This window comes from Mercenaria mercenaria, chromosome 4 (genome assembly GCF_021730395.1).
Source record: "Mercenaria mercenaria strain notata chromosome 4, MADL_Memer_1, whole genome shotgun sequence".
Classification (NCBI taxonomy): Eukaryota; Metazoa; Mollusca; class Bivalvia; order Venerida; family Veneridae; genus Mercenaria; species Mercenaria mercenaria.
In genome coordinates, this window is record NC_069364.1 from 51140281 (window position 1) to 51165508 (window position 25228).

The following is a 25228-nucleotide window of genomic DNA, read 5'->3' on the forward strand; positions in this document are numbered from 1 at the left end:
ATTTCCGGGCTTAATTACAGAATTGCTCGGAAATGTCAACTTATCACAACTTGTATTATTTCCTCAATATATAATTAAAAAAATATTGCTATGAAAACGCTAAACCTAGAAACGGAAATTGAAATACATGTAACATAATCCTATGTTTGTTTTTGTTTCCTTTTACAATTGACAAATTTTGACGTTATATCACTTTGGACGGGAAATTTCGAATTCCAGATGTCGTTACCTGGATAAAATTGAAATTATTAAAAGGTTGGAATAAAAAAGTTGTTTGTCTGAATTTAATATTGAAGCTCAACTGATTTTATATTTTCAATTGTTGTTCCCTTCACTCGTTAAAATATTGGAATACAGTGTATAATCAAACAAAAAATACCCTCTTTATAGGTTCAGAAAACTGATATTTATCTAGTTTCATATAATACTAATAAAAACCTTTCTAATGTTTGTATTTTATCAGGTGTGTTTTACTGAAAAGTCTAAATTTCGAAAGACAGTGTACGTAATCAGTTTACACTTAAGAAAGTATACCTCATGATGCGAAAAAGAAACAAGAACACAGTTTTAAAATGAAGAACGAGACCACTTGAAGCAAAACATCACAGCTGTGTGTACGTATTTATTGATGTTTGCATAATGGATGTGCATCAGATTACGTTTGACGTTATAAAACAAACAGATAACGGAGAAAAAACAAGGACATGTCCGGTCCATAGATATACATCGCTAAGGAATGGTCAATGCCAAATTTCACTACTTAATGAATCAGTTTTGGAAATAAATCAATTTTTTAAAATTGCACAATCGGTGCTTAACATAACTTAAATATTTAACTTCTAATATTATGGATAAAATAATTTTACTATTACACATGACCATATACCACATTCACTCTTTTCTAGAACTTATAATTATGTGAGCCGCACCATGAGAAAACCAACATAGTGGCTTTGCGACCAGCATGGATCCAGACTGTTCGCTAACAGTTTCTCTAATAACAATAGGCTTTGAAAGCGAACAGCATGGATCCTGACCAGACTGCGCGGATGCGCAGGCTGGTCTGGATCCATGCTGGTCGCAAAGCCACTATGTTGGTTTTCACATGGCGCAGCTCATGTATTTATTATTCTGCTTTAAGACAAAAGTATACGAAACTAAGACAAGTACATCAAAAATCGTTTTTCTTCTCTCAGTCATAAATTATCCTACACCAGTTTTGTTTATTGGCAACTCCTGTTAACAGGGATATTATACTACTTAGCTACAGAGACAGAATTTGAATGATAGCAATTTGCGACGTGTATCGTCAGTTAAACTACATGTATATATACGGTATCATAATAGTTTAGTTAAAAAGCTTTGACCTTAAGTAAACACCTTGTTTCTGATTCTAAAACCGAAATGGTGAGCAGTCACTATCGCAAACACATTTGGTCTCTTCAAATAAAGTAAGCGTTTTCCTTTTTTTTTGCATACGACCGGTCATGCTTCTCGAACTTTGTATGCATGTTTTGCCGGAATTGACAATTAATTCATAAAATGAAATCGAGATGTGAAATCGGATATAACCAACCAAACAACGTTTCGGAAAAGCACATTGTGGCCGATTGTCCAAAAAGAGACACTTTATTTAGCTTTTTTAGTTGCATTATTTATATGAAATCTTATACGTGTCAGTAAAATAGCCAAGGAGAAGACTTTATTCTGCGACAGTTTTAATGAATATTTGTTGTGTATAATATATAAAATAATGAGAGTGTTTCTGTTTTCTTGTTTTAACTTTTGTTTTCTTTATCAGTGAGTATTTATTTCACGATTACTTTATGTGCTTTTAAGATTGAGTTAAAAGTTGACAAACAACTTTGCATTGTTTAGATACATAAAAACTTATTGATACGCTCCTGTATATCTACTAACCATAAAGTAATTTTGAAAACTTACATGCCACAGCTATTACAAGTTGACATGTCAAAAGACAATACAATCATGAAATGAATATAGTTTAAATATTTTGAAAGAAGATCATGTTTGAAGCATTTATCAGCGATACAATTGCAGAACTACATAACTTTTAATGTAAAGTTTTTAGAATTTTCAGTATTTCCAGTTTATTCATGATCAAAAATACGTAATATAATTTACTTACCTGCAAAAGCGCATGCAAAACAAGTAACTTCAATGAAAATTCTACACCAAGTATCCATTGTAAATGTTATCCTTGCGTGTTGTATTTAACCGTTGATTGAAAGCTAACAAGTAGACAATGGTGTTAAAAACTGCCTAACTATAACTATTACTGATATACAACTTGTTATATCCCCGTTACATTTCGAAATAAAGTGTATATCTTCTCTAGAGAGAAATTATTCATTTATACAGAGGCAATGCAAATTAAATGCTGCGAAATCCTTTATATTAATTTGCTATTAAAGCCGATCAAAATATGTTTAAATTACCAAAAATGAAACGTTTACGCACTTGTTGTTTTCTAATGTAAAATAATGACAGCCCTCTTCCTAATTTTATAGGAAAGTTCAGTGGTTTATTCTTTTGCAGTTTTGTTTAGCTGTAAACAGTATTATGCTTGCTAAGTTGTAACCCATTCAATACATTTTCACACTGTGAGTGGTTGATCCGCCCTAAAACTTTAAAACAGTCGAAATTTTTAATCCATCTACAAGCTTCTCAAAATAGTCTTAATGTCATAATGATTTAGAACTAATAAAATAATATTCTAACATCTCACAAACTTGCAAAATACGTAGATGCATTCCATGTGCCACTTGGTTGGACTTTCAGGACGAATCTACTCTCATAATGTTCAATTTTACCTACGTAGTAGTTTTTATGCAAAGTCAGTTTATACAATTGAACAATCTACCATTGGATTCAATTGAGACTTCTTGTGCAAAATAAGATCGGGAGACTGTTTAAATCCAGTGTTATGCAAGTATATTGTTCAGGGTAGCAATATATTGTTATTTCAAGAATACCAGTTAGAATTCTGTTTTGCTATTCATGGAATATACAAAGAAAAATATTATTTTTATCATTTAAATCCTGTACTACAATGTGGGGAATAAGATGCGGACCATCCACGGCTTTTAATCCGTATCAAAAATAAGAAATATATCAGATTACCTGATTGTGCCATTCATATCAAATCCTAAATCATATATGTATCTGACGCCTGTTCCCAAGCTACGATTTCGCCTACTCATATCATTTTACGTACCAAATAACTTTAAATGCTTGTAAAAGAATTTTTTTTACAAAAGCTAAGTTTTAATACAACGTAATGGTTCATTAAGGTAAATGTGACGGTTTAGCAATTCGATTATTTAAAAACGTACACATTTTATTTATTGATCTATCACTTTAAAAATGGCAGATATGTGTATCCATATTAATTATAAAACTAGTAATAAACATGTTTGCACTTGCCATAAGTGATTATTGCCGCTCATATACTTTGGTATATATATATATATTGTCATTAAAATATTTGAGGTTGTTTTGCCACAGTGCCTCGCTGTGTTCCTTTGTGTGTTCGTCGTGTCCTTGCTGGTTTACTTTGTCTTTGTGTGTGCATGTGTATGCGTATGTTTTCTATGTTTGCTAGTCTTGCGTACGTCCGCGTGCTAGGGATGCGCTTTGGGGAGGTTGCGAGTTTGGAATGTGTCTTTACCTGTAGTATATACATCCTCGTTTTTGCTTGTTACTTCATTGCCTATATTTTCGAGCAAAACATCTTCTGTTTCTTAAGTGAGTATTTACCAGTTTTAACACGGCAAGTAAAATTAGATTTATATTTGATGTAATGAACATGAAAGGTTTATTTAGAAAAGTAATTGTAAGAAACCATATCTGCGTTAATTTTCCAAATGCATTTTCGTGGAATGTCTACTGATACTTAATTCATACTCTTTATCTCTTAGATTAAGGATTTTGAAATCCTTATAAACTTCATGCTGATATACCTAAAGGAAATACTTTCAAATGAAGTACGCAGGAGATAACTCGGTATAGATTTAAGCAGAAACATGCAGAAGGTTACTTTTCTTATCGCTTAGCAGTCGTTAACAGGTGCGACTGCAGCTTCGTAAGTATCTCATAATCATTCTCTATTGATTCCCTTTTAGCTTTATGAAATACTTCAAAACTAACAGAGAATAATGTCAAAGAAACAAGACGAAGTAACTATAAGACGTATCATAAAACCTTGGACAAAGGTAAAATACTATTTGAGCCGTGCCATGGGAAAACCAACATAGTGGCTTTGCGACCAGCATGGATCCAGACCAGCCTGCGCATCCGCGCAGTCTGGTCAGGATCCATGCTGTTCGCTTTCAAAGCCTATTGAAATTAGAGAAACTGTTAGCGAACAGCATGGATCCTGACCAGACTGCGCGGATGCGCAGGCTGGTCTGGATCCATGCTGGTCGCAAAGCCACTATGTTGGTTTTCTCATGGCACGGCTCATTTTATAAACATGGAATTGAATAAATAGGCTGTCATCAATTATAATTGTTCATTGCTGATTTTTTTCTGTCACATCTGCGAGCAAACCTCAAATTATTGATAAAACTAATCAAGAAATGCACATTTTTAATTACTAAAATGCTTATTTCTTATTTCTAATTAGTCATTAAAGTGAACTGCTCAACGTCAAGATTTCGATGTTATACAGGAATTCGCCGACAAACGCTATAGAAATAACTAAGCCTGACTCAGTTTTTCCTCAAGGGGTGAATGCGAATGCAGTGTAAGAGCATTTAAATAAAGAAGCACTTCTTTTGCATTTACCCCTGAATATATACAGAGATTTTATAAGCTTTAACAAAATGAAAAGCAGTGGAGCTAAAATGCATTTAGTAGGTCTGCGATATAAGGTTGATGGTAAAACGTTTGCTTGCAAGGGAATTCAAAAAATAAAAAGTCCCCCCAACCAAACAAAGTTCAAATTTGCAAAAAAGCAATTGTAAAAAGTAATGCCATAAAATAAACATTATTAATAATATAAGCCATTTTTAAACTTTTTACTCCTTTTTTTATATTTCAGAGATTCGCTTCGCTATCTGCTGTCTGTTAAGAAGTGATGGTCAACAATCGGCGACAAGCTGATAATATGGCATACAGACACTAAATAGAAAAATGGCGCGAAAAAAGAAATGGTAGTCGCATATGGCCGATACAAATAGTCCTCAGTTTTTTTTTTGTTCTGTAGAGCTATTTTCCTTATTTTCTTTGCATTTTTTTGCTAAAATCACATGACAGATCTATGCTTGATATCTAGGTAGCATTTTTATAATGAAATATCAACATGACAAAAATTTTCATGGAAACTTAGATCATACACCTCCAGTATAATTTGGGGTCTCATTTTTTAGCTGATTTTGCAGTTTGTGTGTTTGACTAAAATTATTTTTCTTGCATCAAACATGACCCCCACTTTTCTTTTGATTTTTATTTAGCACTGACAATATTCTTCAACTATATATAACCTATAATATATACGCCTGCAATGATCTTCACAGTCGCGATCGCCGAATCAGCTTTTCACTACCTGATTAACACCTGAAAAGGATGATTAACTTGTATCTGACCACATTCTTGTGAGTAGTTACGGTTCTTGAGAGCAATTAAATCAGGGGGAATACCCTTCTGCAAAGCAAATGGCTTCCAAAACTCTTGCATTGAGAACACGATGAGATAGTTTATGACTATCCCAAGAGCAAAAATAGTGGTAGGACGTTTGAATTAGAATTGTACAAAACAAAGCTTGAAAATTTTTGTCTCTTTTTCTATGGCAATCCCTGGAATTGTTGTGTCGTGTCAGGGTTTGATGTGAAGGAAAACAAACAAATCCTACTTCAAACAATGTATGTACACCGTATCTTATTAATTGCAACTGTGGCATTTAGAACAAATTGATACTAACAACATGATTTCGGCAAACATAAAATGATTAAGCTTAAGTTTTACTTAAGAGTTGTTGTGGATTCAATCAGTCGAAGCCTATCATATTTTAATTATTTAAATCAGTGGTTAAATACTTCTAATGTTGGAAATCATTTCAATAAAATGCTGAGAAACAAAATGGAAGGCGAAGTACAATATTATAAAAACTACTTGATACCAGTAAGTAAGTCTACTTTCAAAGGTCTTCAGTCATATAATAAACATCTAAATCATTTACAGTGATTAACCAATAACATTGTGATCCGGTAGCACTATTATAGAGAATTATATACATATACATTTTGCAGTTAGCACGATCAAATTAGTCCATGCCAATTGTTAAAATGGCATTAATATATAGGACTGTAGATACATTTGTTTTGTTTACAAAGCTGCCATAGCACGTTCTAGTTGTTCAGTGTCACGTGTTAGTGTCAGTGCGAGATTTTGTAAGGCTTTCTTATCGTTTAGTACCACCACAGAGCTGGTGAATGGGTCGTATCGTATTTCAAATGGACGTTTGATCTTCATAGAAAAATCTCTGAAATAGAAATATATAGGTATAATGAATGTTTCTTGCTGCATTTTTAACATGAGAAATAAAAAGCGTGACGTCCAGCTGCATTTAAACGTAAAATAAAGCTTACTCCGTCAAAATGATTTGTTGATACGTCACATTCATGACGTAAAACCAATGAGTTCAGGCAGTAGTTGTTAAGACTTTTTTCTAATATACTAGCAATACTTAGGTCATTTATCAAAACTGACCAGTGTAACATCTTACAAAGTAAGCATACTATCAAATGTGCCTATAACGATTTAACATTTAACACAGCATGAATGACATAAACTTTCTTACCTCATTTTCACCATCATATCCTCGAACGACTCGGCGACGAAGTACAGAGGTTGAAGATCTTCATCTGTATACGATTGCACAGCTGTCTTCTCGGGTTCAAAAGGTCGTTTCTCTGGAGCGTCTGAGAGTGCGTGCTTCAATTCTCCGTACGAAGACAAGATACCAGCGCCATATGCTTTAAGGTCCCCTTTTTGTTTACATATTCCAAATTCTACCGTAAACCAGTACATCTGCAGCAAAAACAAATCAGAGTCTTGTTTTTCAGTGCTTTTTGGTTTTTATATTCAATCAAAGCTCAGCTAAATATATATGAGAGTTTTTCTATGATAGCATACGTTATAATCAAATGTATAAAACAATCTTTTGGAAGCAATGGGCATAGATCGAAACAAATCAAATATATAGAAGATCCGGTTAATGGAGTTTTATTGCGGATTCTTCAAAGTCCAGTATTTTCTTTGATAAAAACCGTTACAGCAAACAGTTTGTAACCAGAAAGTAACTTCATATCATATCTTATATTAGACACTTTCAAAACTAAAGGCAAATAAATACCATAAATACAAATATCAACCTGAATTTGTTTTAGATTAGATTCCAGTCAACTGTCAGACTGTAGAGTGTATGCAAGTCGGTTAAAATGCCCTTAAAAATATGAGCCGTGCCATGAGAAAACCAACATAGTGGCTTTGCGACCAGCATGGATCCAGACCAGCCTGCGCATCCGCGCAGTCTGGTCAGGATCCATGCTGTTCGCTTTTAAAGCCTATTGGGATTGGAGAAACCGTTAGCGAACAGCATGGATCCTGACCAGACTGCGCGGATGCGCAGGCTGGTCTGGATCCTTGCTGGTCGCAAACCCACTATGTTGGTTTTCTCATGGCACGGCTCTTATCTTTTACCGTTGCAAATTTCTCTATATCAGAATCTGAAGCACCAAGAGATGCAAGTCCAATATTTTGTGTGAACTGGGCAACCACAGGGTCGGCAAGCATTGGCACGTGACCTAGCAGCTCATGGATACAGTCCCTGAAATATCAACGAAAAAAATAAACGATAATTTGTCATTACAGTGTATGATCAAAAGCAAATGTAGAATGTAAGGGAATGCATTGTAGAATGTACGAAATGTTACAGTAGAAGCTTCGGAAAATACACTGTAAAGAATGCATTTTAGAATGTTAGAAAAGAATTGCTGAGTGCAATGTAGAATGTAAATAACTGTACATTGTACGGTGTATATTATAGAATATAAGGAAAGTACTGCTAAAAGGATGTAACGGACTGTTCAATTTAAAAAAGAAAACAATGTAGACTGTATGGAAATGCATTGTAGACTGCACACAGAGCAACGCAGAAGGTACGGAAATGCACTGTACAGAACGAATCATTGCCAAAGTAATTGGCACAAATATAATGGAGCTTTACTTATTTATTTTCCATGACGTTTCCTTTCCAGATATTATTTTATGACATTGACATAATGCACATGTTCAAATAGTATCTTGTTTGACATCCTATTTGAAGAAATAAATACAAATTGAATTTTATGTATATGGTTTTGTCCAGTGGACAGTTCTTTATTGCAGTATGCTTGAAGCATGACAATAAATATGAAACTCACGGTTCAGGGGAATGGTCTGGTTTAGATGGATGCCTGACGTACTGTGTGCACTGGAACACACGGAAAGCAAGGCTTGCTAGAAAGTCACGTGCTGACAATAAGCCCGATACGGGCCGCAGCTGAAATCCTGTCTTTCCTGTGTGAAATTAAAAAAATATTCATCGGTGTTTATTAAATACAAAAAATGCCATTGCGTTTCTTTCTTTTAAATACAAATCAATATGTTTTCAGTGAATGATAGTAAAATATAAATGAGTTGAAAAATGAAACATTCAAGTAAATCATGATAGTAGTTCAAAGACAGAACTCAGTTTCACTCTCGTAAAGTTCAAAACCTATGCTTCTACTTAGCAAGCAAGATATATAGCAAACGTATTGGGAATAAAAATGTAAAAGAAAAATATTGAAAATTGGATACTTTTAAGACAAGTACAGCTGTTAAATTACGATGAAATGTTTTATTTGATTAAAAACTGTCCTGTCTTTCATAGCAGAACTTGTTGATTTATTTAAGGCGGAATATAACTTTTTTTTAACTTTTATTCGCTAAGATCTTCAAATGTTTGATACTTTTATCGCTCTATTTTTTGTTGCTGGGTTTAACGTCGCACTGACACAATTGTTGACCATATGGCGACTTCCTAGCTTTGATGGTGGAGGAAGATCCCAGCAGCCCATCCGTGCATTATTTCATCACGAGCGGGTACCTTTTACTACGTTTAGAAAATTTATAAAATCTAAATATCTGACCGACACAATTATTTCTTATTAGCCATATGCCGACTTCCTAGCTTTGATGGTGGATGAAGATCCCAGGAGCCTCTCCGCGCATTATTTCATACGAGCGGGTATCTTTTACTACGTTTAGAAAAATTTATAAAATCTAAATTTCTGAATTAGCCAGAACGCGTACGAAATCAAAATAACAGTAGCTTTATACTAGTAGGTTTATCGTTACTAATGCAGAAGCAAGTTAATATTAAAATTCAGCATACGTTTTAGAAAGTTAGAGACATCTTCTAGCTGCGGTATGGCCTTGTCTGAGTATCCACATTCCTCTTCCAGCAGTTTGAATACCTGTAGATACTCTAGACACGCGTGCTTTGGTGTCAGCTGCTTCAATTCCCTGTACACGTGCCCCCTTTGTAAATGTTAAGAAATTAAGTAATACCATATTTGAAACAATGCTGTATGGGCGTACTTAGCAGTTGTATTTAAGTGACATCTTCACATCACATTCACTGAAGTTGGTGAAATGTGTTAATGTTCACTCGCATACAAAGATATTGAATTATCAAAGATTCCCAGACTGAGCAATATTTTCAGCATATCTGTATATGCTCATTGAAACAAAAGATGTTCGAGACTACGTAGGAATATGATGAAATATTTGAAAGGCACATTAAATACAAGTTTTGATATTCTTTTTGATTATGTTTTTAATAAACATGTCTTTATTATACATATTCTGTTTACTCAAATAGCAATATTTCCAAAATTTAAAACAAACTTTATTCAGCAATAAGAATAAATTCCTACCAAGCTTTTATCTCCGATTCAGCATACTCGACTCTTGGTATTGGCTGGCCGCTGGAAGAAATAAAATGTTCAAGTTAAAACCAAAAAGCTAGGTACGTTGAAACAAGATTTGTGGGCTATACGAAGCCAAACGTTTCATATTATATCATATAGTGAATTTAAATGGTTAAGAATAAACGCATTTTTTGTGCGTTAAGACGAGTATAACATTCTTGGATGATTACTAAATATACAAAAATATCAAATATGTTTACATTTTTGAAGTAATTTGTTACAATCTTTCAATGTGTATCAAAACAATCGAATTTAATGTCAGGCTATCGCTCTTTATACCATCTAGACAAAACAGTCTGAAAAATAAGTCTAAGCTACAACTTAATATCCCTTTGAAATTTTCGACTAGGGTAAAAGTATTTTTTATCGATTTTTTTGTTTATACTTGCTGGTGAATGACGCCAGCTCACTGGAAAGGGTTGACCTTGATATGTTTGCACAAATGTTGTTTATACGAAAATGAACGCTTTTCTTTTTCTTCTTATATGAAAGACATGGTAAATGTAAATATTTATTAATACTACATATTATACAATGCGCATAGACAGCAATGTTGCTTTAACAAGTCAGCATGTCATTATTTGAATGAATTTGAATCTTTTAAGCATTAGTTTCATGCTTTCATATGCATTTGAATTAAACTATGTCTTCTTGTAAGGCTTTCTTTCTGTAACAATTTGTTTAACTACAAACATATTTTAATGCATAACCATACGCATGCATAAATAACATAGATATGTTTCTATATAGCATGGTGAAGTTATACTAGGATTTTGATGCACGTAACTGTGTCTAAAATCAAGGCTTTTAGTAACTTACTATCTGTAATCGAATGCTATGTCAGCTATTTGTTTACGTCGGCGGCGGTATTCTTTATCTGTAAAACCCTGCAAAATGAAATATTTGAGACTAATTTTGTTAAAGTACGTTAAAAAATACAATGTTTAAGCATGCCATTAAACAATGATCTTCAGCAGAACTATCTATTAACGGAACAGCTTATAAAATTAACTAGTTCCCTAAACATTAATTACAATTTATTTAAATCTAGCACGTAGTCTTTGTTGACAATATCATTTCGACTATTCCCTATGTGAATACTTGGAAGAAAGTGCATATAATCTAGATTTATCAAATGCTGTTTACCAAACATTTTTCAAGTTCAGTTTATTTAACCTAGTAAATCAAGAACTTTCTATTCTATCATTATTGGAATTGAAATTCTGACATTGTATTTTCTTTGTAACTAAAACAAACATTCTATTCAAACTGATGATAGTTTTACTTTCACCGAACGTTGATCTTATTTTCACATTTCTTCTTGTGCAGTTGTCGGGAGTATCATGTTTTCCAGTTAACAGGTTATTTAATATGAGATAAGAGTCAATTTCATAATGAAAAATGACAAGTAAATCGTACTTAAAAAAACAACTATAAGTAAATCGCACTTATGAAGATTGACAAGTAAATCATATTTACTCTAATCATCTAAATATTTTCTAAACGACACCTTTGATAAATTTTAAACTTCGGCCTTACGGACAAAAATAATAGAAATATTACACAAAGCTGACCTGTTAAAACCTTTACCCTGTTGAATTTCTAAAATAGATTGGTCATTCAATTTAGGCAGTACCACTTCTTATTCAAAGGGGTGATCACTGAAAATTTACTGACTGATGTGCAGACTGATCTTGGTCTGTACTGGTCACAAAGGCAGAACTACTTGCCGCCAGCAGGCTAAAGGTTATGAGCAAAGACGTTTAGAGGGAGAGTCCAGCCACACAAACATGCTGGTTAATGTTTGTTTAAACTACAAAAAAGACTATAAATCACTCATTTCCAATTCCTTTATGACAAAGAAGTATTAGGACATCTTAGAATGTAATACTTTAGAACTGTAAACTGCAAAGGAAGCACGGCAACTATTAAAGTCCTCAAGGTAGTCTAGGTCGATAGATGGGGGACAACTCAATTTATCGTTAGACAGTGGAAGACAAAAGAAAACTGTCTGTGTCTTTTCAGGTTGTTGACCTCTCTGCCGTAAATCTACGTTCGTGTAACAAGATATTCTTTATCACTTCATATGTAATACATCTGATAGTATGTTATCTAAAATCAATTTTCCTCTTCAGTCGTAACTACATCAGATTTTGTAAACAAAATCTCTTCATTTGTAACCGAGTTTGTGCTTTACAGGAATGAACGCCAACAAATTACTCATTAGCATATCTAGACAACATTATTATCATCGTCACTTCTCACTGCACGCGACCATCTTCCTGTCCTCATGTGAATACAATGCCTTTACAAAGAACAAGCTGTAGAAATTGTCATTTTATTCAGACTTCACATGTAAATGGGAAGTGTTCTTTGGGTAAATTTCCTAATGCAGTTTTAGTGGTCGTCAATAAAATATGTTCCCTTAATGTGGTTTTTCAGTGGTACTACTGAATAAATTACTCTACTGACTTCAATCTGCATGACGGGCTTCAAAAAGGTTTTGTTTTAAAGCATATTGCTGGCGCAAAACTATTTTGTCGAAGAGAGCTTACTTTAAATATACGCTTTAGATATATGCTTTTTACGACAAACTAGAAAAATATAGCTGACTTGCAAATATGAAGGAAATGACAACTACGAAATATTTTAGGCTGTGGAAATTTCACACTATTGTCAGAATAGACACAATTTCTGGTGCCATAGCAAGCTTTCTTATAGTGTGGGGCACCTGATGGTCTGAAAGACTACTTAAATACAGAGACAATGCAATAAAACAAACAAAACAATGCAATCTGTGCGAATTTGTATTTAGATAAAATGAAATTAATTTGCTGAAAAGATATATTCTTATATTCCTATATCAACTACAATGCCTTTGAAGTGTCCGTTTAACCAACCCTTTCAACATGATACATACCGGGTGGTCACAGTCTAGCTCTGGCTCGAACTTGGTCACTATATGAGTGCAGTTGTCTAAATCTGATATGTGTCTAGGAAACCATACTTCTAAAAATATGAATAATAATGTATGTTAATATGTACGAACAATATACGAAACGATAAGAAGTACATTATCTATTAGTTTTGTTTTATCATTTATAAAGAAAATTATCATTTGAACTTCTTTTTATACGTATCATAGCATTATTAAACTATTTTTTTTTGTAATTGTTTTATCAGTGAAAGGCATATATCGCTTATCTGTGTTTGACAAATCAAACATGTAAAATTCGATACATTCTGCAAAATTACTTTGAAAACTGGCCTACAGACTCAGGAGAGGAGAATTTCGAAGTTTTTCGATTAAGCTTTGTGCGGAAAAGAGGCAGGCATGTTTTAGCTTTTTTTATGAATGAAGATGAATTTGAAAGATTTCAGAAGCGTGTCCTCCAAGGAACATGTCAAAACTTGACCAGTGGTGTATTTTAAGATGTTTGTATTTTCAGCGCAGGTGGCCATGTTTCTTGACAAATATGTACATCCTTGGTAAATGGTCGCCCAGTGAACATTTCAGTGAAATTGTTTCGAAATCTTGCCAATGATTTTGGATATGTTGTTTGGAGATTTTTTATCTTTTGCCCTTGGGTGTCGAAACTGCTTGTGAACCATTCAAAATGTTTCCAGGCAAAATTTCAATAAATGTCACCAATTTGTTCTTGAGGAGATATCGTTTGAAAAAAAATGTGTACAGACATATGATGGACATTGAGTGATCACAATAGCTCATCTAGAGCAGGTTGTTGAGTTGTATGCTGAGCTAAAAACCAGGAACATTATGGTTCCATAAATGTATTGTAGCACTGTTTACTGAACTGCTGAAGAGTTTTGTTGTAAAACCAACCTTGACCTTCTAAAACATTAGTTAAAATCTAAAATTACTACAGCATGATTTCATGAGAACACGTTATACTTTTTTACTAAAATTTTACAATTGCAATATTGTTATTAATGTAATCGGTTGTCAGCTCAATACAACCTGATCATAATGATAAATCTTTCAGGTAGCATACAGTGATAACTGTTCCATGTCACATCATCACCGCGTCAGAATATTAATAATACATTTAAGTCATATCAATAATTTCTCATTAACGGAAATGGACTTAAAACAGTGCTTACGTATTAGAATAAATGCCTTGATCGTTACAACATTATTTTGATAGGTTCACGTAATACAAAGAAATTTGAAAACAGTGAACAGCAGAAAAATGAAATTTAATAGGCCAGTTGGATCAATTTAAAGAAATAAACATGCATCAGTCAAGTACAAATAAATATGAAAATGCAAAATAAAAACTTCTATTAGCGAAACAGCAAACGTTTGGACATGTTGAAGCCTCTTTCATACATTGAATGCCAAAGATAGGAAACTAAATTGTGAATTTCAGATTGAAACATTATATTTATGACATTGAAAGTAATATAAATTGCTAGTTTATCATAATGGTATATTTTTCAGGTAGAATAAATTTGATAACGATTCCATAATACATAAAAGTCGTATCGGTTGTTGTTTTTTTTTTTCAGAAAACAATAACAAATTATTTTATGAGCATAAACGATTAAATGAAATAAACTCAAATGTGGCACATATCATGGTCTTGTCCATTAACGCAGTAGGCCCATGATAACATTCAATTTTTGTTTGATTACGTAGCTTTGTATGTGCTTTCGGTATTTCCCAAGGGGTGCGGACAGCCGTGGACTTGTTTGAGCTATATAAATGGCCGAAGGATACCGAAGTAGGATAAGAAATTACGTAATCGCACGTTGAAATAGCCGAGCATCACACATTGCTATAATAAGGCAGACTATTACCTTGTCTAGCAATAAGTTTCTCGTTTTCACACCAGACATCTGACACGGAGTTATTCTGACGAATGCTGTTCATAACAGCTGTTACAGTGTCCTTCACCCCTGTACATTGCAGTAATATATCGTGCTGTGATCCCAGCTTCTTGGCTGTCCTGGATTCTATATGGTCTATAACAATTTTCGACGTCTGAAAAACATAGTAAATACGACGTTAGGACTGACGTCCCTGAAAATGTGTCCTCCTTCTGTAAATTCGTATATCATATGCATCTTGTTACATTTTCTTTGTTTTATTATCTGGTTAACATGACCCCTTAATGCCTGAACTACGACGGTTTAAGATTTCAAAGAAACCAAAAATCATGTAAAATGACCTTCAAAAAGTAATATTGAACAGACGTAGAGTATCATCGACGGCCTGGACAAAAGTAAGCTCAAGTAACTTTGACTTTCCCATGCTAATTAAACTCAAACGGTGATTTCATTTCTATAAGCCAAAACATTTAGGAGGCATAGCTCCATCCCATATTTTCTACAACCGAGACACGACGTTCACTGTTATAGCCAGATTCGGAACATTTAAATTGTCATGCATTTTAGTTAGACTGTTTAGAACAATTTATTTACTTGAAAATTATAAAGGAATGCAACAATTATACCGAGTCGTCTGCTATTATTTTTCTTGGTTGCGTTTAATGTAGATTTTATTTACTATCACAACAATAGTCTTTTAGTACCGTATAACGGATTCTTTATCGAGATATTTTCTGGTCAATTTGGGTCATAAAGTACATTAAGTTTTACTTTAATATAATTCCGCTTAAACTGGCGCTAGAGAGCGAGACGGGTGTTGTACAATTCATTACCCCCGTGGACAGATTCGTTCAAACCGAGTCTGCAATTATTTTTACTTGGGTGCGTTCTATTCTTGCAGAAGATATTCTTGTACATTTTATTAGTTGAAAGTTTATAAAATTAGTCGGAAATCCAAGACAGCATGCAGAGCAATAAAATACTCCTAGTACGACTGGTATTTTATTAACATATGAGCCGTGCCATGAGAAAACCAACATAATGGGTTTGCGACCAGCAAGGATCCAGACCAGCCTGCGCATCCGCGCAGTCTGGTCAGGATCCATGCTGTTCGCTAGCAGTTTCTCCAATTCCAATAGGCTTTAAAAGCGAACAGCATGGAGCCTGACCAGACTGCGCGGATGCGCAGGCTGGTCTGGATCCATGCTGGTCGCAAACCCACTATGTTGGTTTTCTCATGGCGCGGCTCATATTTAGTTCCTGTTACAAATATATAACGTCGGAAGCATTTAAACAAGAAGATTGTTTTGCCTAATTTTTATATTCTAGCTGCTTTCCAAAAACCTGCACACATTTTATTGCCTGGACGAGAAGCAAGACTTACAATTTGCTTTTGAGCGTTGCTCAAATTTTTTTAAACTTGCGCTGCATACATGTCTGTTTAGCGAGATATGATAACGAGGATGATTTATGTTTTAGCTATCATTTTAAATGTATTGGGCGACACGAGTCAATAAATCCTAATGCAGCACTTCCGAGATATTAATAACTTTGCACTCATCAATAAGATGATCTTAACGATATTGTCAAAATGAAATAAATTAATGTTTGTATTTCAATAGCAAGGCATAATTTGAATTTTCAGCGTGATTTTCAAGTCATTTCTACGGGTAAAATATTGCCAGTCAATTTATTAATTATTCATACGGATATTTTTATACTGTCGGAAATTCTTACAATTGAGAATGATGTCACTTTAATTAGTCCTACTGATATGAACTTGTGACAGGCGTATATGAACTCCAAAAGCCCATTCCTTCCTACGTCGCGTCTTTTGAATACAGACCCTGACACGACTTCCGGATTTGCTGCAAAACAATTCTATTTTGCCTTTATTAACCTCTAACGGCTTTCCCATACCTGTATACATTTTATTGCCTGAAGGAGAAGCAAGCTGACTTCTATTAAAGTATCAATATTTGCTCTTGCGCAAACAGTCGCATTTTGCTCAAATTATTTTAAACTTGCTGCATAAATATGCTGTTTGTCGACATTTAACAGCGAGGATGATTTATGTTTTAGCTATTGTTTTTAAATGTATTGGGCGGCAGGAGTCAATACAGGCTAATGCAGCACTTCCGAGATGTTAATAACTTTGCACTCATCAATAGCATAAACTCAGGGATGCTGTCACAATGAAATAAATTAACGTTTTTATTTCAGGACAATACAGAATATGAATTTTCAGCATGATTTCCAAATTATTTCAACGAGTAAAATATTACAAACTGATTTATTTATTATGTTTATGAATATTTTAACTTTAATTGGCAATACAATCGGAAATTCTTTCTACTGAGAATGATTTCACTTATATTCAGTCCTACTGATACGCACTAAGGACATGCGTGTATGAACTCTCAAAGCCCACTCCTTTCTACAATGCTTCTATGAATACAAAACTGATGGCTGCAACACGCAGCACGACTTCCGGATTGACAGTAGAACATTTCTGGTGACAAATACTTCATTATTCTAAATCAATGATTATGTATTGAATACACTCTCTACCATAGACTAACGATAGCCATAAGGAGGTCTTCTCACTAAAAACGCTGTAAATAATTCATCTCAGTTGAGATGTCATTAATGAACTGGAGAACATAATCTCGGGTCAGTTGTATTGAACGATATTTTATAATGTTTCCTCATGTTTATTCTCCAACATATCGCTTTCTACATGTAAGTACACATTATAGTTACCTTCAAACATCAAAAACATTTCCTACAAGGACGTTTTAACTTCAGTAAATAATGTTTTGTTAAAATCTAGAAACTTTGAAATGCTCCAAATTGACCTTTTTAATAAAAAAAAGTAAAATTCACCTTTTTCTGCTATTGCGGCATTAATAGTAAAGAGATCTGGACAATTTTCGTAATAAATCTTTTCGAATCACTTGAAATTAACAGATGATCTCATTACAAGAAAACTATTCTCCCGTAATTACTCTGTAAGTGAATGACATTTTGTGTTAAACCAAACGGAAGAAAATAATAAGTGCTAGCAATACAAGACAATATGGGGATATAAAATGCTTTTAACTCTTAGGCCTTAGCAATTCAGATGTCATAATAAAAGAGCAGCAACCTTTTATTTGTTTTATTTCAACACGTTCTTTGGGCTTATGTTTCCGCCCGCGCTTCATGAAGGGCATCCTTGATAGAGAAGGGATGGGTAACATTAAGAAGTACTTCAAACGTCGAGATATGTCCATGAAGCATCGGAGCTGCAAAAACAATAAGACAATAAGAGATACCAAGTGTTTGGCATTTTGTTTACCTCAAATACCCTTATGATTCTTGAAAGTGACGTCATTCCGTCTTTTAATGACATCATTATTGTGAACTGGCGTTTCAAGACGTCTTTGTCGATTGGTGAAATCACTTCTCCGTTCTGCTGTGACAGAAATACCTCTTCTTCCTCGCTAATGGATCCGCCTCGACTTTTTCTTTCTTGCTTTTCAAATTCGATATTTGCTGCAGTTTCGAACTTTGCATCTTCAATCAGACTTTTGCGTCGCCATGATCCGCCATGCTGGAAGAAATAAAAAAAAATGTTACGCTACAATTACCTCGTAGCGTTATCATAATCTGTTATTTTACCACCCTAAATAAGATCAAAATGTAACTGATACTATGCCCACAACTTGTATACAGACACAGGTCTTTAGCAGATACGCTATGGGGTTTTTCTAGGAATATAAACACACCTGTAGATTGTGTCTGACTTATTTTTATACACCGTTCTCTCAAGTTTAAAGTGCACCCAGAGTATGTTTTATGAAAATGTGAATTTGTAAATGTACATAAGATTCCCTTAAAACTGTCTTCAATCCATAAACATTGTTTTCGTTTGACTCTTTGTAAAGATTGCACATTCATGCAAAGAGCTCTTACAAGTACATTTGAAATATTCACAACGAAAACAAACATAACAAACGTTATAAATGGCTCGATGGTCTAGTTGTAACACGCCAAAGGTCTGGAATTTGAATCCTGGTCCAGACAGGAATTTCTGAGATACAACCGAGTATCATTCAACTTACTGTTAAAGAACCAGGTTGTCTATTTGCAAAGAGGTGGGCTAAGTTAGCCGGACGTCTCTCTCTCTCTCTCTCTCTCTCTCTTTCTCTCTGGCTCAGCTGACACTGGTATTGGCTCGATCATACGATATACACAATTTATCAAATATTGTGTCCAATATTGCATAACTGAACAATAACTAAAGGAAATGGCATTCTGTTTGGAAACACACATACTTGAATACCTGTATTTCAGAACAAATAAAAGCTTGTAAAATGCAATGTTTTAAGTGTTTCGTTTAGAATGCTAATGTATTATTATGTACTCAGATATCCAAACAATTAAAAACACGTGCCCGAAACTTTGCAATTGACATCTTTACACCTTTAAAGGCAATTAGCAATAACAACAATATGTCCCAGAGATTGACAAAACAAATATTACGATATAAAGGCCTATCTAAACATATGAAATATGAAGAATAAACACAATATTTTTGAAAAGTCAAAGAACAATAAAAGGAAGCTTCAATAATTTGATGGTATAGAATACAGACTTAGAGAACACCGAGTATTGCTGTTCAAACTTTGATGAAATGTACATGAAAAGTCTGTGCTCTCTCATTTACAGTGCAAAATACGAACACTGTGAGTTACCACAGTTCTAGTCATGTTGGAAAGTACATATATGTAGGAACTCTCCTAGTCATTACAGTGCAAGTCGTATTAAGCAGTGCAAACATGTGAAATATTAGTTATTGCAGTTTTAGTCCTCTTGGACAACTATTCAACTTGAGACCATTTGTGTTTATTATGTCTAAGAATTTTCTTCAGTCGTTTTATCAAAATTGCATACTGTAAAATCATTTTTATTCGCGTAGGACGAATTTTCGCGTATTTCGCGCAAGGACCAATGCGCGAATTTAAGACCGCGCTATTATTATTTTTTTATTATATTTTTCATTGCTAAGATTGAAAATGCGCGAATTAAAGCCCGCGCGAAACAGTCCTTCTTCACATTTGCGCGAAATTTCATGCCAGCGGATTTAAATGATTTCACAGTATTAGAACAAAGTATCATTGACCAGCTGTCATTGTTATATTTCTGAATATGTTATTGTGATGAACTGAGGACAAAAATCCTTTCTGCCAAATTATAAAGGTATATGTACTTTCATGCACTTTTATTAGTCTTTGTTAACTATATTGAACTTAAGATCACTTCAAATAGTGACATAATTTAAATCAAAAATTAGTTTTAGAACCTTAATGCACACAGTTTTAGTCTCAATTAACAGTATAAAACCAATAGTGACATTCTTTTCAGCAGTGATTAGGTTAAGAAATTTCATGGACTCTTTATCTGTCTCAGCTATTAATATTAAACCTATTACGTCTTTTCAAATAGTGGAATACTTGTTTATAACATAGATTAGTCTAGTTATTCTCATGCACCCTTTATTAGTCTCATATAACAACATTAAATGTATTAGATCAAAACAATGGCACTGCAGTTTAAAACCGAGCATAGTTTAAGTACGCTCTTATGCACAATTTACATTTCTCAGCTAACAACATTAAACGCAATTTTACCAATTCAAATAAAAGCATTGTTTAACATAGCAGAAAATAATTGTCAGGACCAGACACTCTCTCTTGTCCATTCCCGTTCTCATACATGATTAGAGTCATGTAGTTTCACAATTACAAAGCAACCGATACGAAATGAATTGTTATTTATGTGAAGTCAGTGCTGTCAATGATTTAGCAATTATTGAGTGTTTGTTTTAGTAACATCAATTACAGCCTTTTGTTGCCTTTGTTAATGGATGTCATTCTATAAGCCAAACAAGCCTGTTAAATAAACACACATCTTAGATTGGAATCTGATTATCAGATAACTTTGGACAACATTCAATTAGTAGCCTGCTCGAGTGCTTTTCTAACAGCCCTTGTATGACATCATCCGGCTTCATATTGTGTTAGACTGGTGTGACGGTATGCGTATTCTGTCTATGTTAGCACTTCAAATACATTTTTATTGACATCATCAGTCCTTCCTCCGGTGTTAGAAAAGAGCAATAAAAATTCCAACTATATTTTCACTTGTTCCATTGACCATAGCGGTCAACATTTGTTAAAATCATTTAAAAGACATGAAACAAAAATGTTTTGTTTTACGTATGAACTCAAAATATTCTTTTCACCTGAACAAAAGATCTTATATTTTCATTTTCGTTAATACCAGTTTTGAAAATATTGCATTACGTCTTAACTTCTTTAACAAAAGAGGCCTTTAAATACTTCTGCCACAGAGTCCTTTAATTACCTCTACCCAAAAGTCATTTAAATATATCTGTTACAGACTCCTCTTTGATAAATCGTTCTGATTTTTGCGCTGCTTGCTATCTCAGACTATAACAGCTAGAAGAGAAAATATGATTTCTGAGAAAACCAACATTTGCGACCAGCATGGATCCGGACAAGACTGCGCATCCATCCGCGCGGTCTGGTCAGGATCCGCATCCATCCGCGCAGTCTGGTCAGGATCCATGCTGTTTGCTTTCAAAGCCTATTGCAATTGGAGAAACCGTTAGCGAACAGCATGGATCCGTACTGTTCGCTAACGGTTTCTCTGATTGCACTATGTTGGTTTTCTCATGGTGCGGCTCAAATGTAATTTCTGAGAAACGTCTCATGTCAGTATGATGAAACAAGGAATATTGCAGATTTTTGGTCTCAGCAGACTTTGTACGTCTAGCTACGGAAGTTAAATTTTAATGCCATTATTGATAGATTATATTTCCTAAACTTTCTTGCCATTCTCAGAAACAATTATCGAATTGTTATACTGGTGTAATAACATTAAATGCCAACTGACTGTCAACCGGATGAACTTTGTATTTATGTACGTGATAAACACTCTAAAATCATAGAAAAAAGTTCATTAATTATTGATAAGCAATTGCCATTAAACCACACATGGTTGTGAAAAGATATTAATGATCTAGTATTAAAATTGTGAATTATTATGTTTAAGTTCCTGTTCAGTTCTGACTTCAAGTTTGATTAATTATTTCTGTACAAACTCAGTATGGAGGTGTAATTTCAGTTCATGGAAATTTATCAATATTATAAGACATTAATTAATTACAATTGAAATAACTGTTATTTGCTGTCAATGGCCTTTTTACCCTATAGATCGGCATTAGAAATATCACCAAACACGGCAAGTTGGAATGAGAAAAATACATTACCATATATAGAAGTGACAGAGTGTCTGAATGACTAATGTTGTGACTAAGACCATTCTTTTGTTTCCATTCACTCCCAATTACGATTGCCTTTATGTATTTAGATTTATTGTACTTTATCAAAATGATATCGTTCAGAAGTAAACAGGAATAACAGCATTGCCCTCCCCCTCCCCACTCCCAACTCCCGTCTTTGAATAACTCATACCCTGCTAAATTTCTATAAGGAACTTGTCAATCTTTTAATTTGGACTGTTCCACTAACTGTTAAAAGGGGTGCTACCAGAAAAGTTACTAACTGAATGGCGAACAGTGCAGGTCATGATCAGACTGCACGGATGTGACTGATCATGATCTCCAATGGTCGCAAAGGCAGAGTCGATCGTGTCCAGCATGGTAAGGGTTAAGAAACCATACGAACAAATGTAGAAATAAACAGTTTCATGTGAAAGATGCATTTCATCAAAAAAAAACAAAAAAAAAAAAAACAAAAAAAACAAACAAACAAAAGAAATAAAAAACCAAACATTTGATGATACTGAAAAATAAATCTTATTTTAATCTTTAGAAAATCAGTGTAGACGATGGGATGGATAAGGGACAGCCATTTTCATGTGTTTCCATTAAATACATAAACGTCTAAAGAGGTCATTGTTTGTTTACTTGTGAGAAGCAAAGTTCAAATATTTGAAGAAAAAATAGATCCCATTTCATGCGAGGCGTTTGCTTACCTCCCCTCAAGTGAATTTTTACTTTGGATGTTTTTTATACCTGTTAGAATATTTGGAACATGAAACGAATACATCCGATAATTAGGTAGCAGTTGGTAGTTTCCAGCCACAGATTCGAATTGGCCAGGTCAAAATCTGTCATTAGAGATAAAACCTTGAAGTGAAGGCTGTTTTGATATTTGAAATATTTGTTGATGTGAGTTTGTGATTAACAAGTTTAAGAATAGTATGTTGCAGAAATTCTGGCAGATGCGAATGTAAGCTTGATGGCAATATTTTGATATAACTGCTTGAAATGCGTATATACCACTATCAGCATTCAGCTTCTCGTGAACTGTCAAATGTCATATAGGCCTCACACAGTTGAAAATAGTGAAAAAAGTAATCGGTTGACAGGTATTTTTGTCCAGCTCTGCAAGTAATACTTGAAACTGTGTACAGAATGCAAGTGGCCATTTGGCTCTATCATTTCCCCTAACATTTTAAGGCCAGTTTGAGATATGGCTAATTTGGGCTGAAATGTCATGTATTTTCGCGGGCTGAAATTATCTTTCTGGTGGCTTGTGGATTTAAAAATCTATGCTTTGTATGAAGTTTACTATGTATTTTATTTCTTCGTCAAGTAAGATGTAAACAGGTATCTTTTTATTTTCAGGTCTGCATCTCGTAAGATATCAGAAGCCGTCTGACTGGGCCACATCGCTCGGAAGTCCGAAATACTAGAAAAAACCGGCATCTGCTACCTTACACTACTAGATTGCGCTACTTTCTATTCAAACGGCAATAGTGAGTTTGTGTATTTGACAGAATTTGTAACAAAAAGCGTGATTTGCTGAAATTTGAGTAATATTTATATAGTAGAAATATAGATATGTAATAAAAGTGGCACACATCACAAATATGAAGTATAACTGCGACCACTACAGAAATTTCATTGAAACAAATAACCTTCGTGAACAAACAAAAATAAAATAATTTTCTTTCCGACGAACGACGGATATTTAACTTTTTATTTCTTTTTTTATTTCAAGTCGCAAACTGGAACCTCCAAGACCACTTTTTGGTCGTGTTTTATTTTTCGCAACATTATTAGTAAAACATATTTTCAAAACAACCCTGAGACTACTCAAATTTTTGCAATAGCGATCTGTATAACTTGTACACTACTTAGAAAGAACATAGCAAGTAAAAACCTTCTTTGTGGTCATTGTGCGTTAACTGGATATCTTGAACGTTAGCCAATACTTCGGCTCCATGTTCACAAAACATTTTTTTTTTTTGGTCTCAGCTGATTTTGAGATTGAGCTTTTGATTGCAAATTTTACGATAACGTCAAGAATGAATTCCAATTGAATATTACCATTATCATAAGACTGGATTGTCACTTGAAAATAGCAATTAATTGATTACTGATTTTTAAACATGCAATTTTGATATCAATGACAAAAAAAGTTTCATTATCAAACTCAGCTGAGACTGAAATTGTTTTGTGAATATGGGGCCTGGTCTAAGGTCACATTGTTTATGGGTCATAACGATGAAGTCATGCATCGTCGCCTGTTACAACATTCTTTAAATACATTTTTTGAATACGCATGACATTTTATCTGTTTCTTTGAGATTTGTAACATTTCTGTTCATTAAAGAACAAGGATGAAATCCACTGAGAACTTAGATTCCTGACTCATATCATTCTTGAAACGTTATGCAGTTAAGCTAACTCTGTGATAATGTAATGCTTTCTCAGTGATCTCATTACATACTTCTGTTCACCAGTATGAGGCGTGCGGTCAAGTACTGTTCAGAGTTTAGGAAATCTTTTTCTTTAAAAGTGGAAACTCTAAAGGCCAACTAGGTGTAAATGTTGAACGGTTGATATTACTGTATAGATCCATTTAAGCATTCAGCATTCATACCACTTTTAAATTGGAATTTCATATATTCCCATATTTCAGTAACACTTTTAATTCATTTGGAACCATTGTTCAATGAATTGCATATGACTTTTGGAAACGCAAATGAACACTTTTATTGGATTCAATGATATGTATACAAAAGAAAGATAAAGCGAGGACTACACTTCGGTCTGCATACTTGTACTGCACGAGGGTTTCATGTATGCAGTGTTTTCAAACTTTCTGAAACATCTCTAGTTTTGTTTCGTTTAACATCGGCTTTTACGACTCTTATTACTCTACTTGTTTGTTCTCTGCAAGTAATAGAAAAGTCACCACATGAATTATTGATGTGGACGATTTTAAACATACTGT

General features: G+C 34.0%; 2 protein-coding genes across 2 annotated transcripts in view; both read right to left on the minus strand.

Annotated features, from left to right (window-relative positions):
• The window catches only part of LOC123551672 (xaa-Pro aminopeptidase 1-like), a 47258-nt gene extending 44943 nt beyond the window's left edge, over positions 1–2315 (minus strand). Inside the window, exon 1 of the mRNA XM_053541138.1 lies at positions 2150–2315. Coding sequence (XP_053397113.1) covers positions 2150–2207 — 58 coding nt within the window. The 5' untranslated portion in view covers positions 2208–2315. The remainder of the gene's footprint in view (positions 1–2149) is intronic.
• A 3542-nt stretch (positions 2316–5857) lies between these two features.
• LOC123551673 (tyrosine 3-monooxygenase-like) overlaps positions 5858–25228 on the minus strand; it is a 28883-nt gene continuing 9512 nt past the window's right edge. The window contains exons 2-11 of the mRNA XM_045340761.2: positions 18232–18486; positions 14862–15045; positions 12961–13049; positions 10860–10927; positions 9987–10037; positions 9443–9588; positions 8448–8583; positions 7726–7852; positions 6824–7053; positions 5858–6505 (exon numbers count right to left, since the gene is read on the minus strand). Coding sequence (XP_045196696.2) covers positions 6349–6505; positions 6824–7053; positions 7726–7852; positions 8448–8583; positions 9443–9588; positions 9987–10037; positions 10860–10927; positions 12961–13049; positions 14862–15045; positions 18232–18486 — 1443 coding nt within the window. The 3' untranslated portion in view covers positions 5858–6348. The remainder of the gene's footprint in view (positions 6506–6823; positions 7054–7725; positions 7853–8447; positions 8584–9442; positions 9589–9986; positions 10038–10859; positions 10928–12960; positions 13050–14861; positions 15046–18231; positions 18487–25228) is intronic.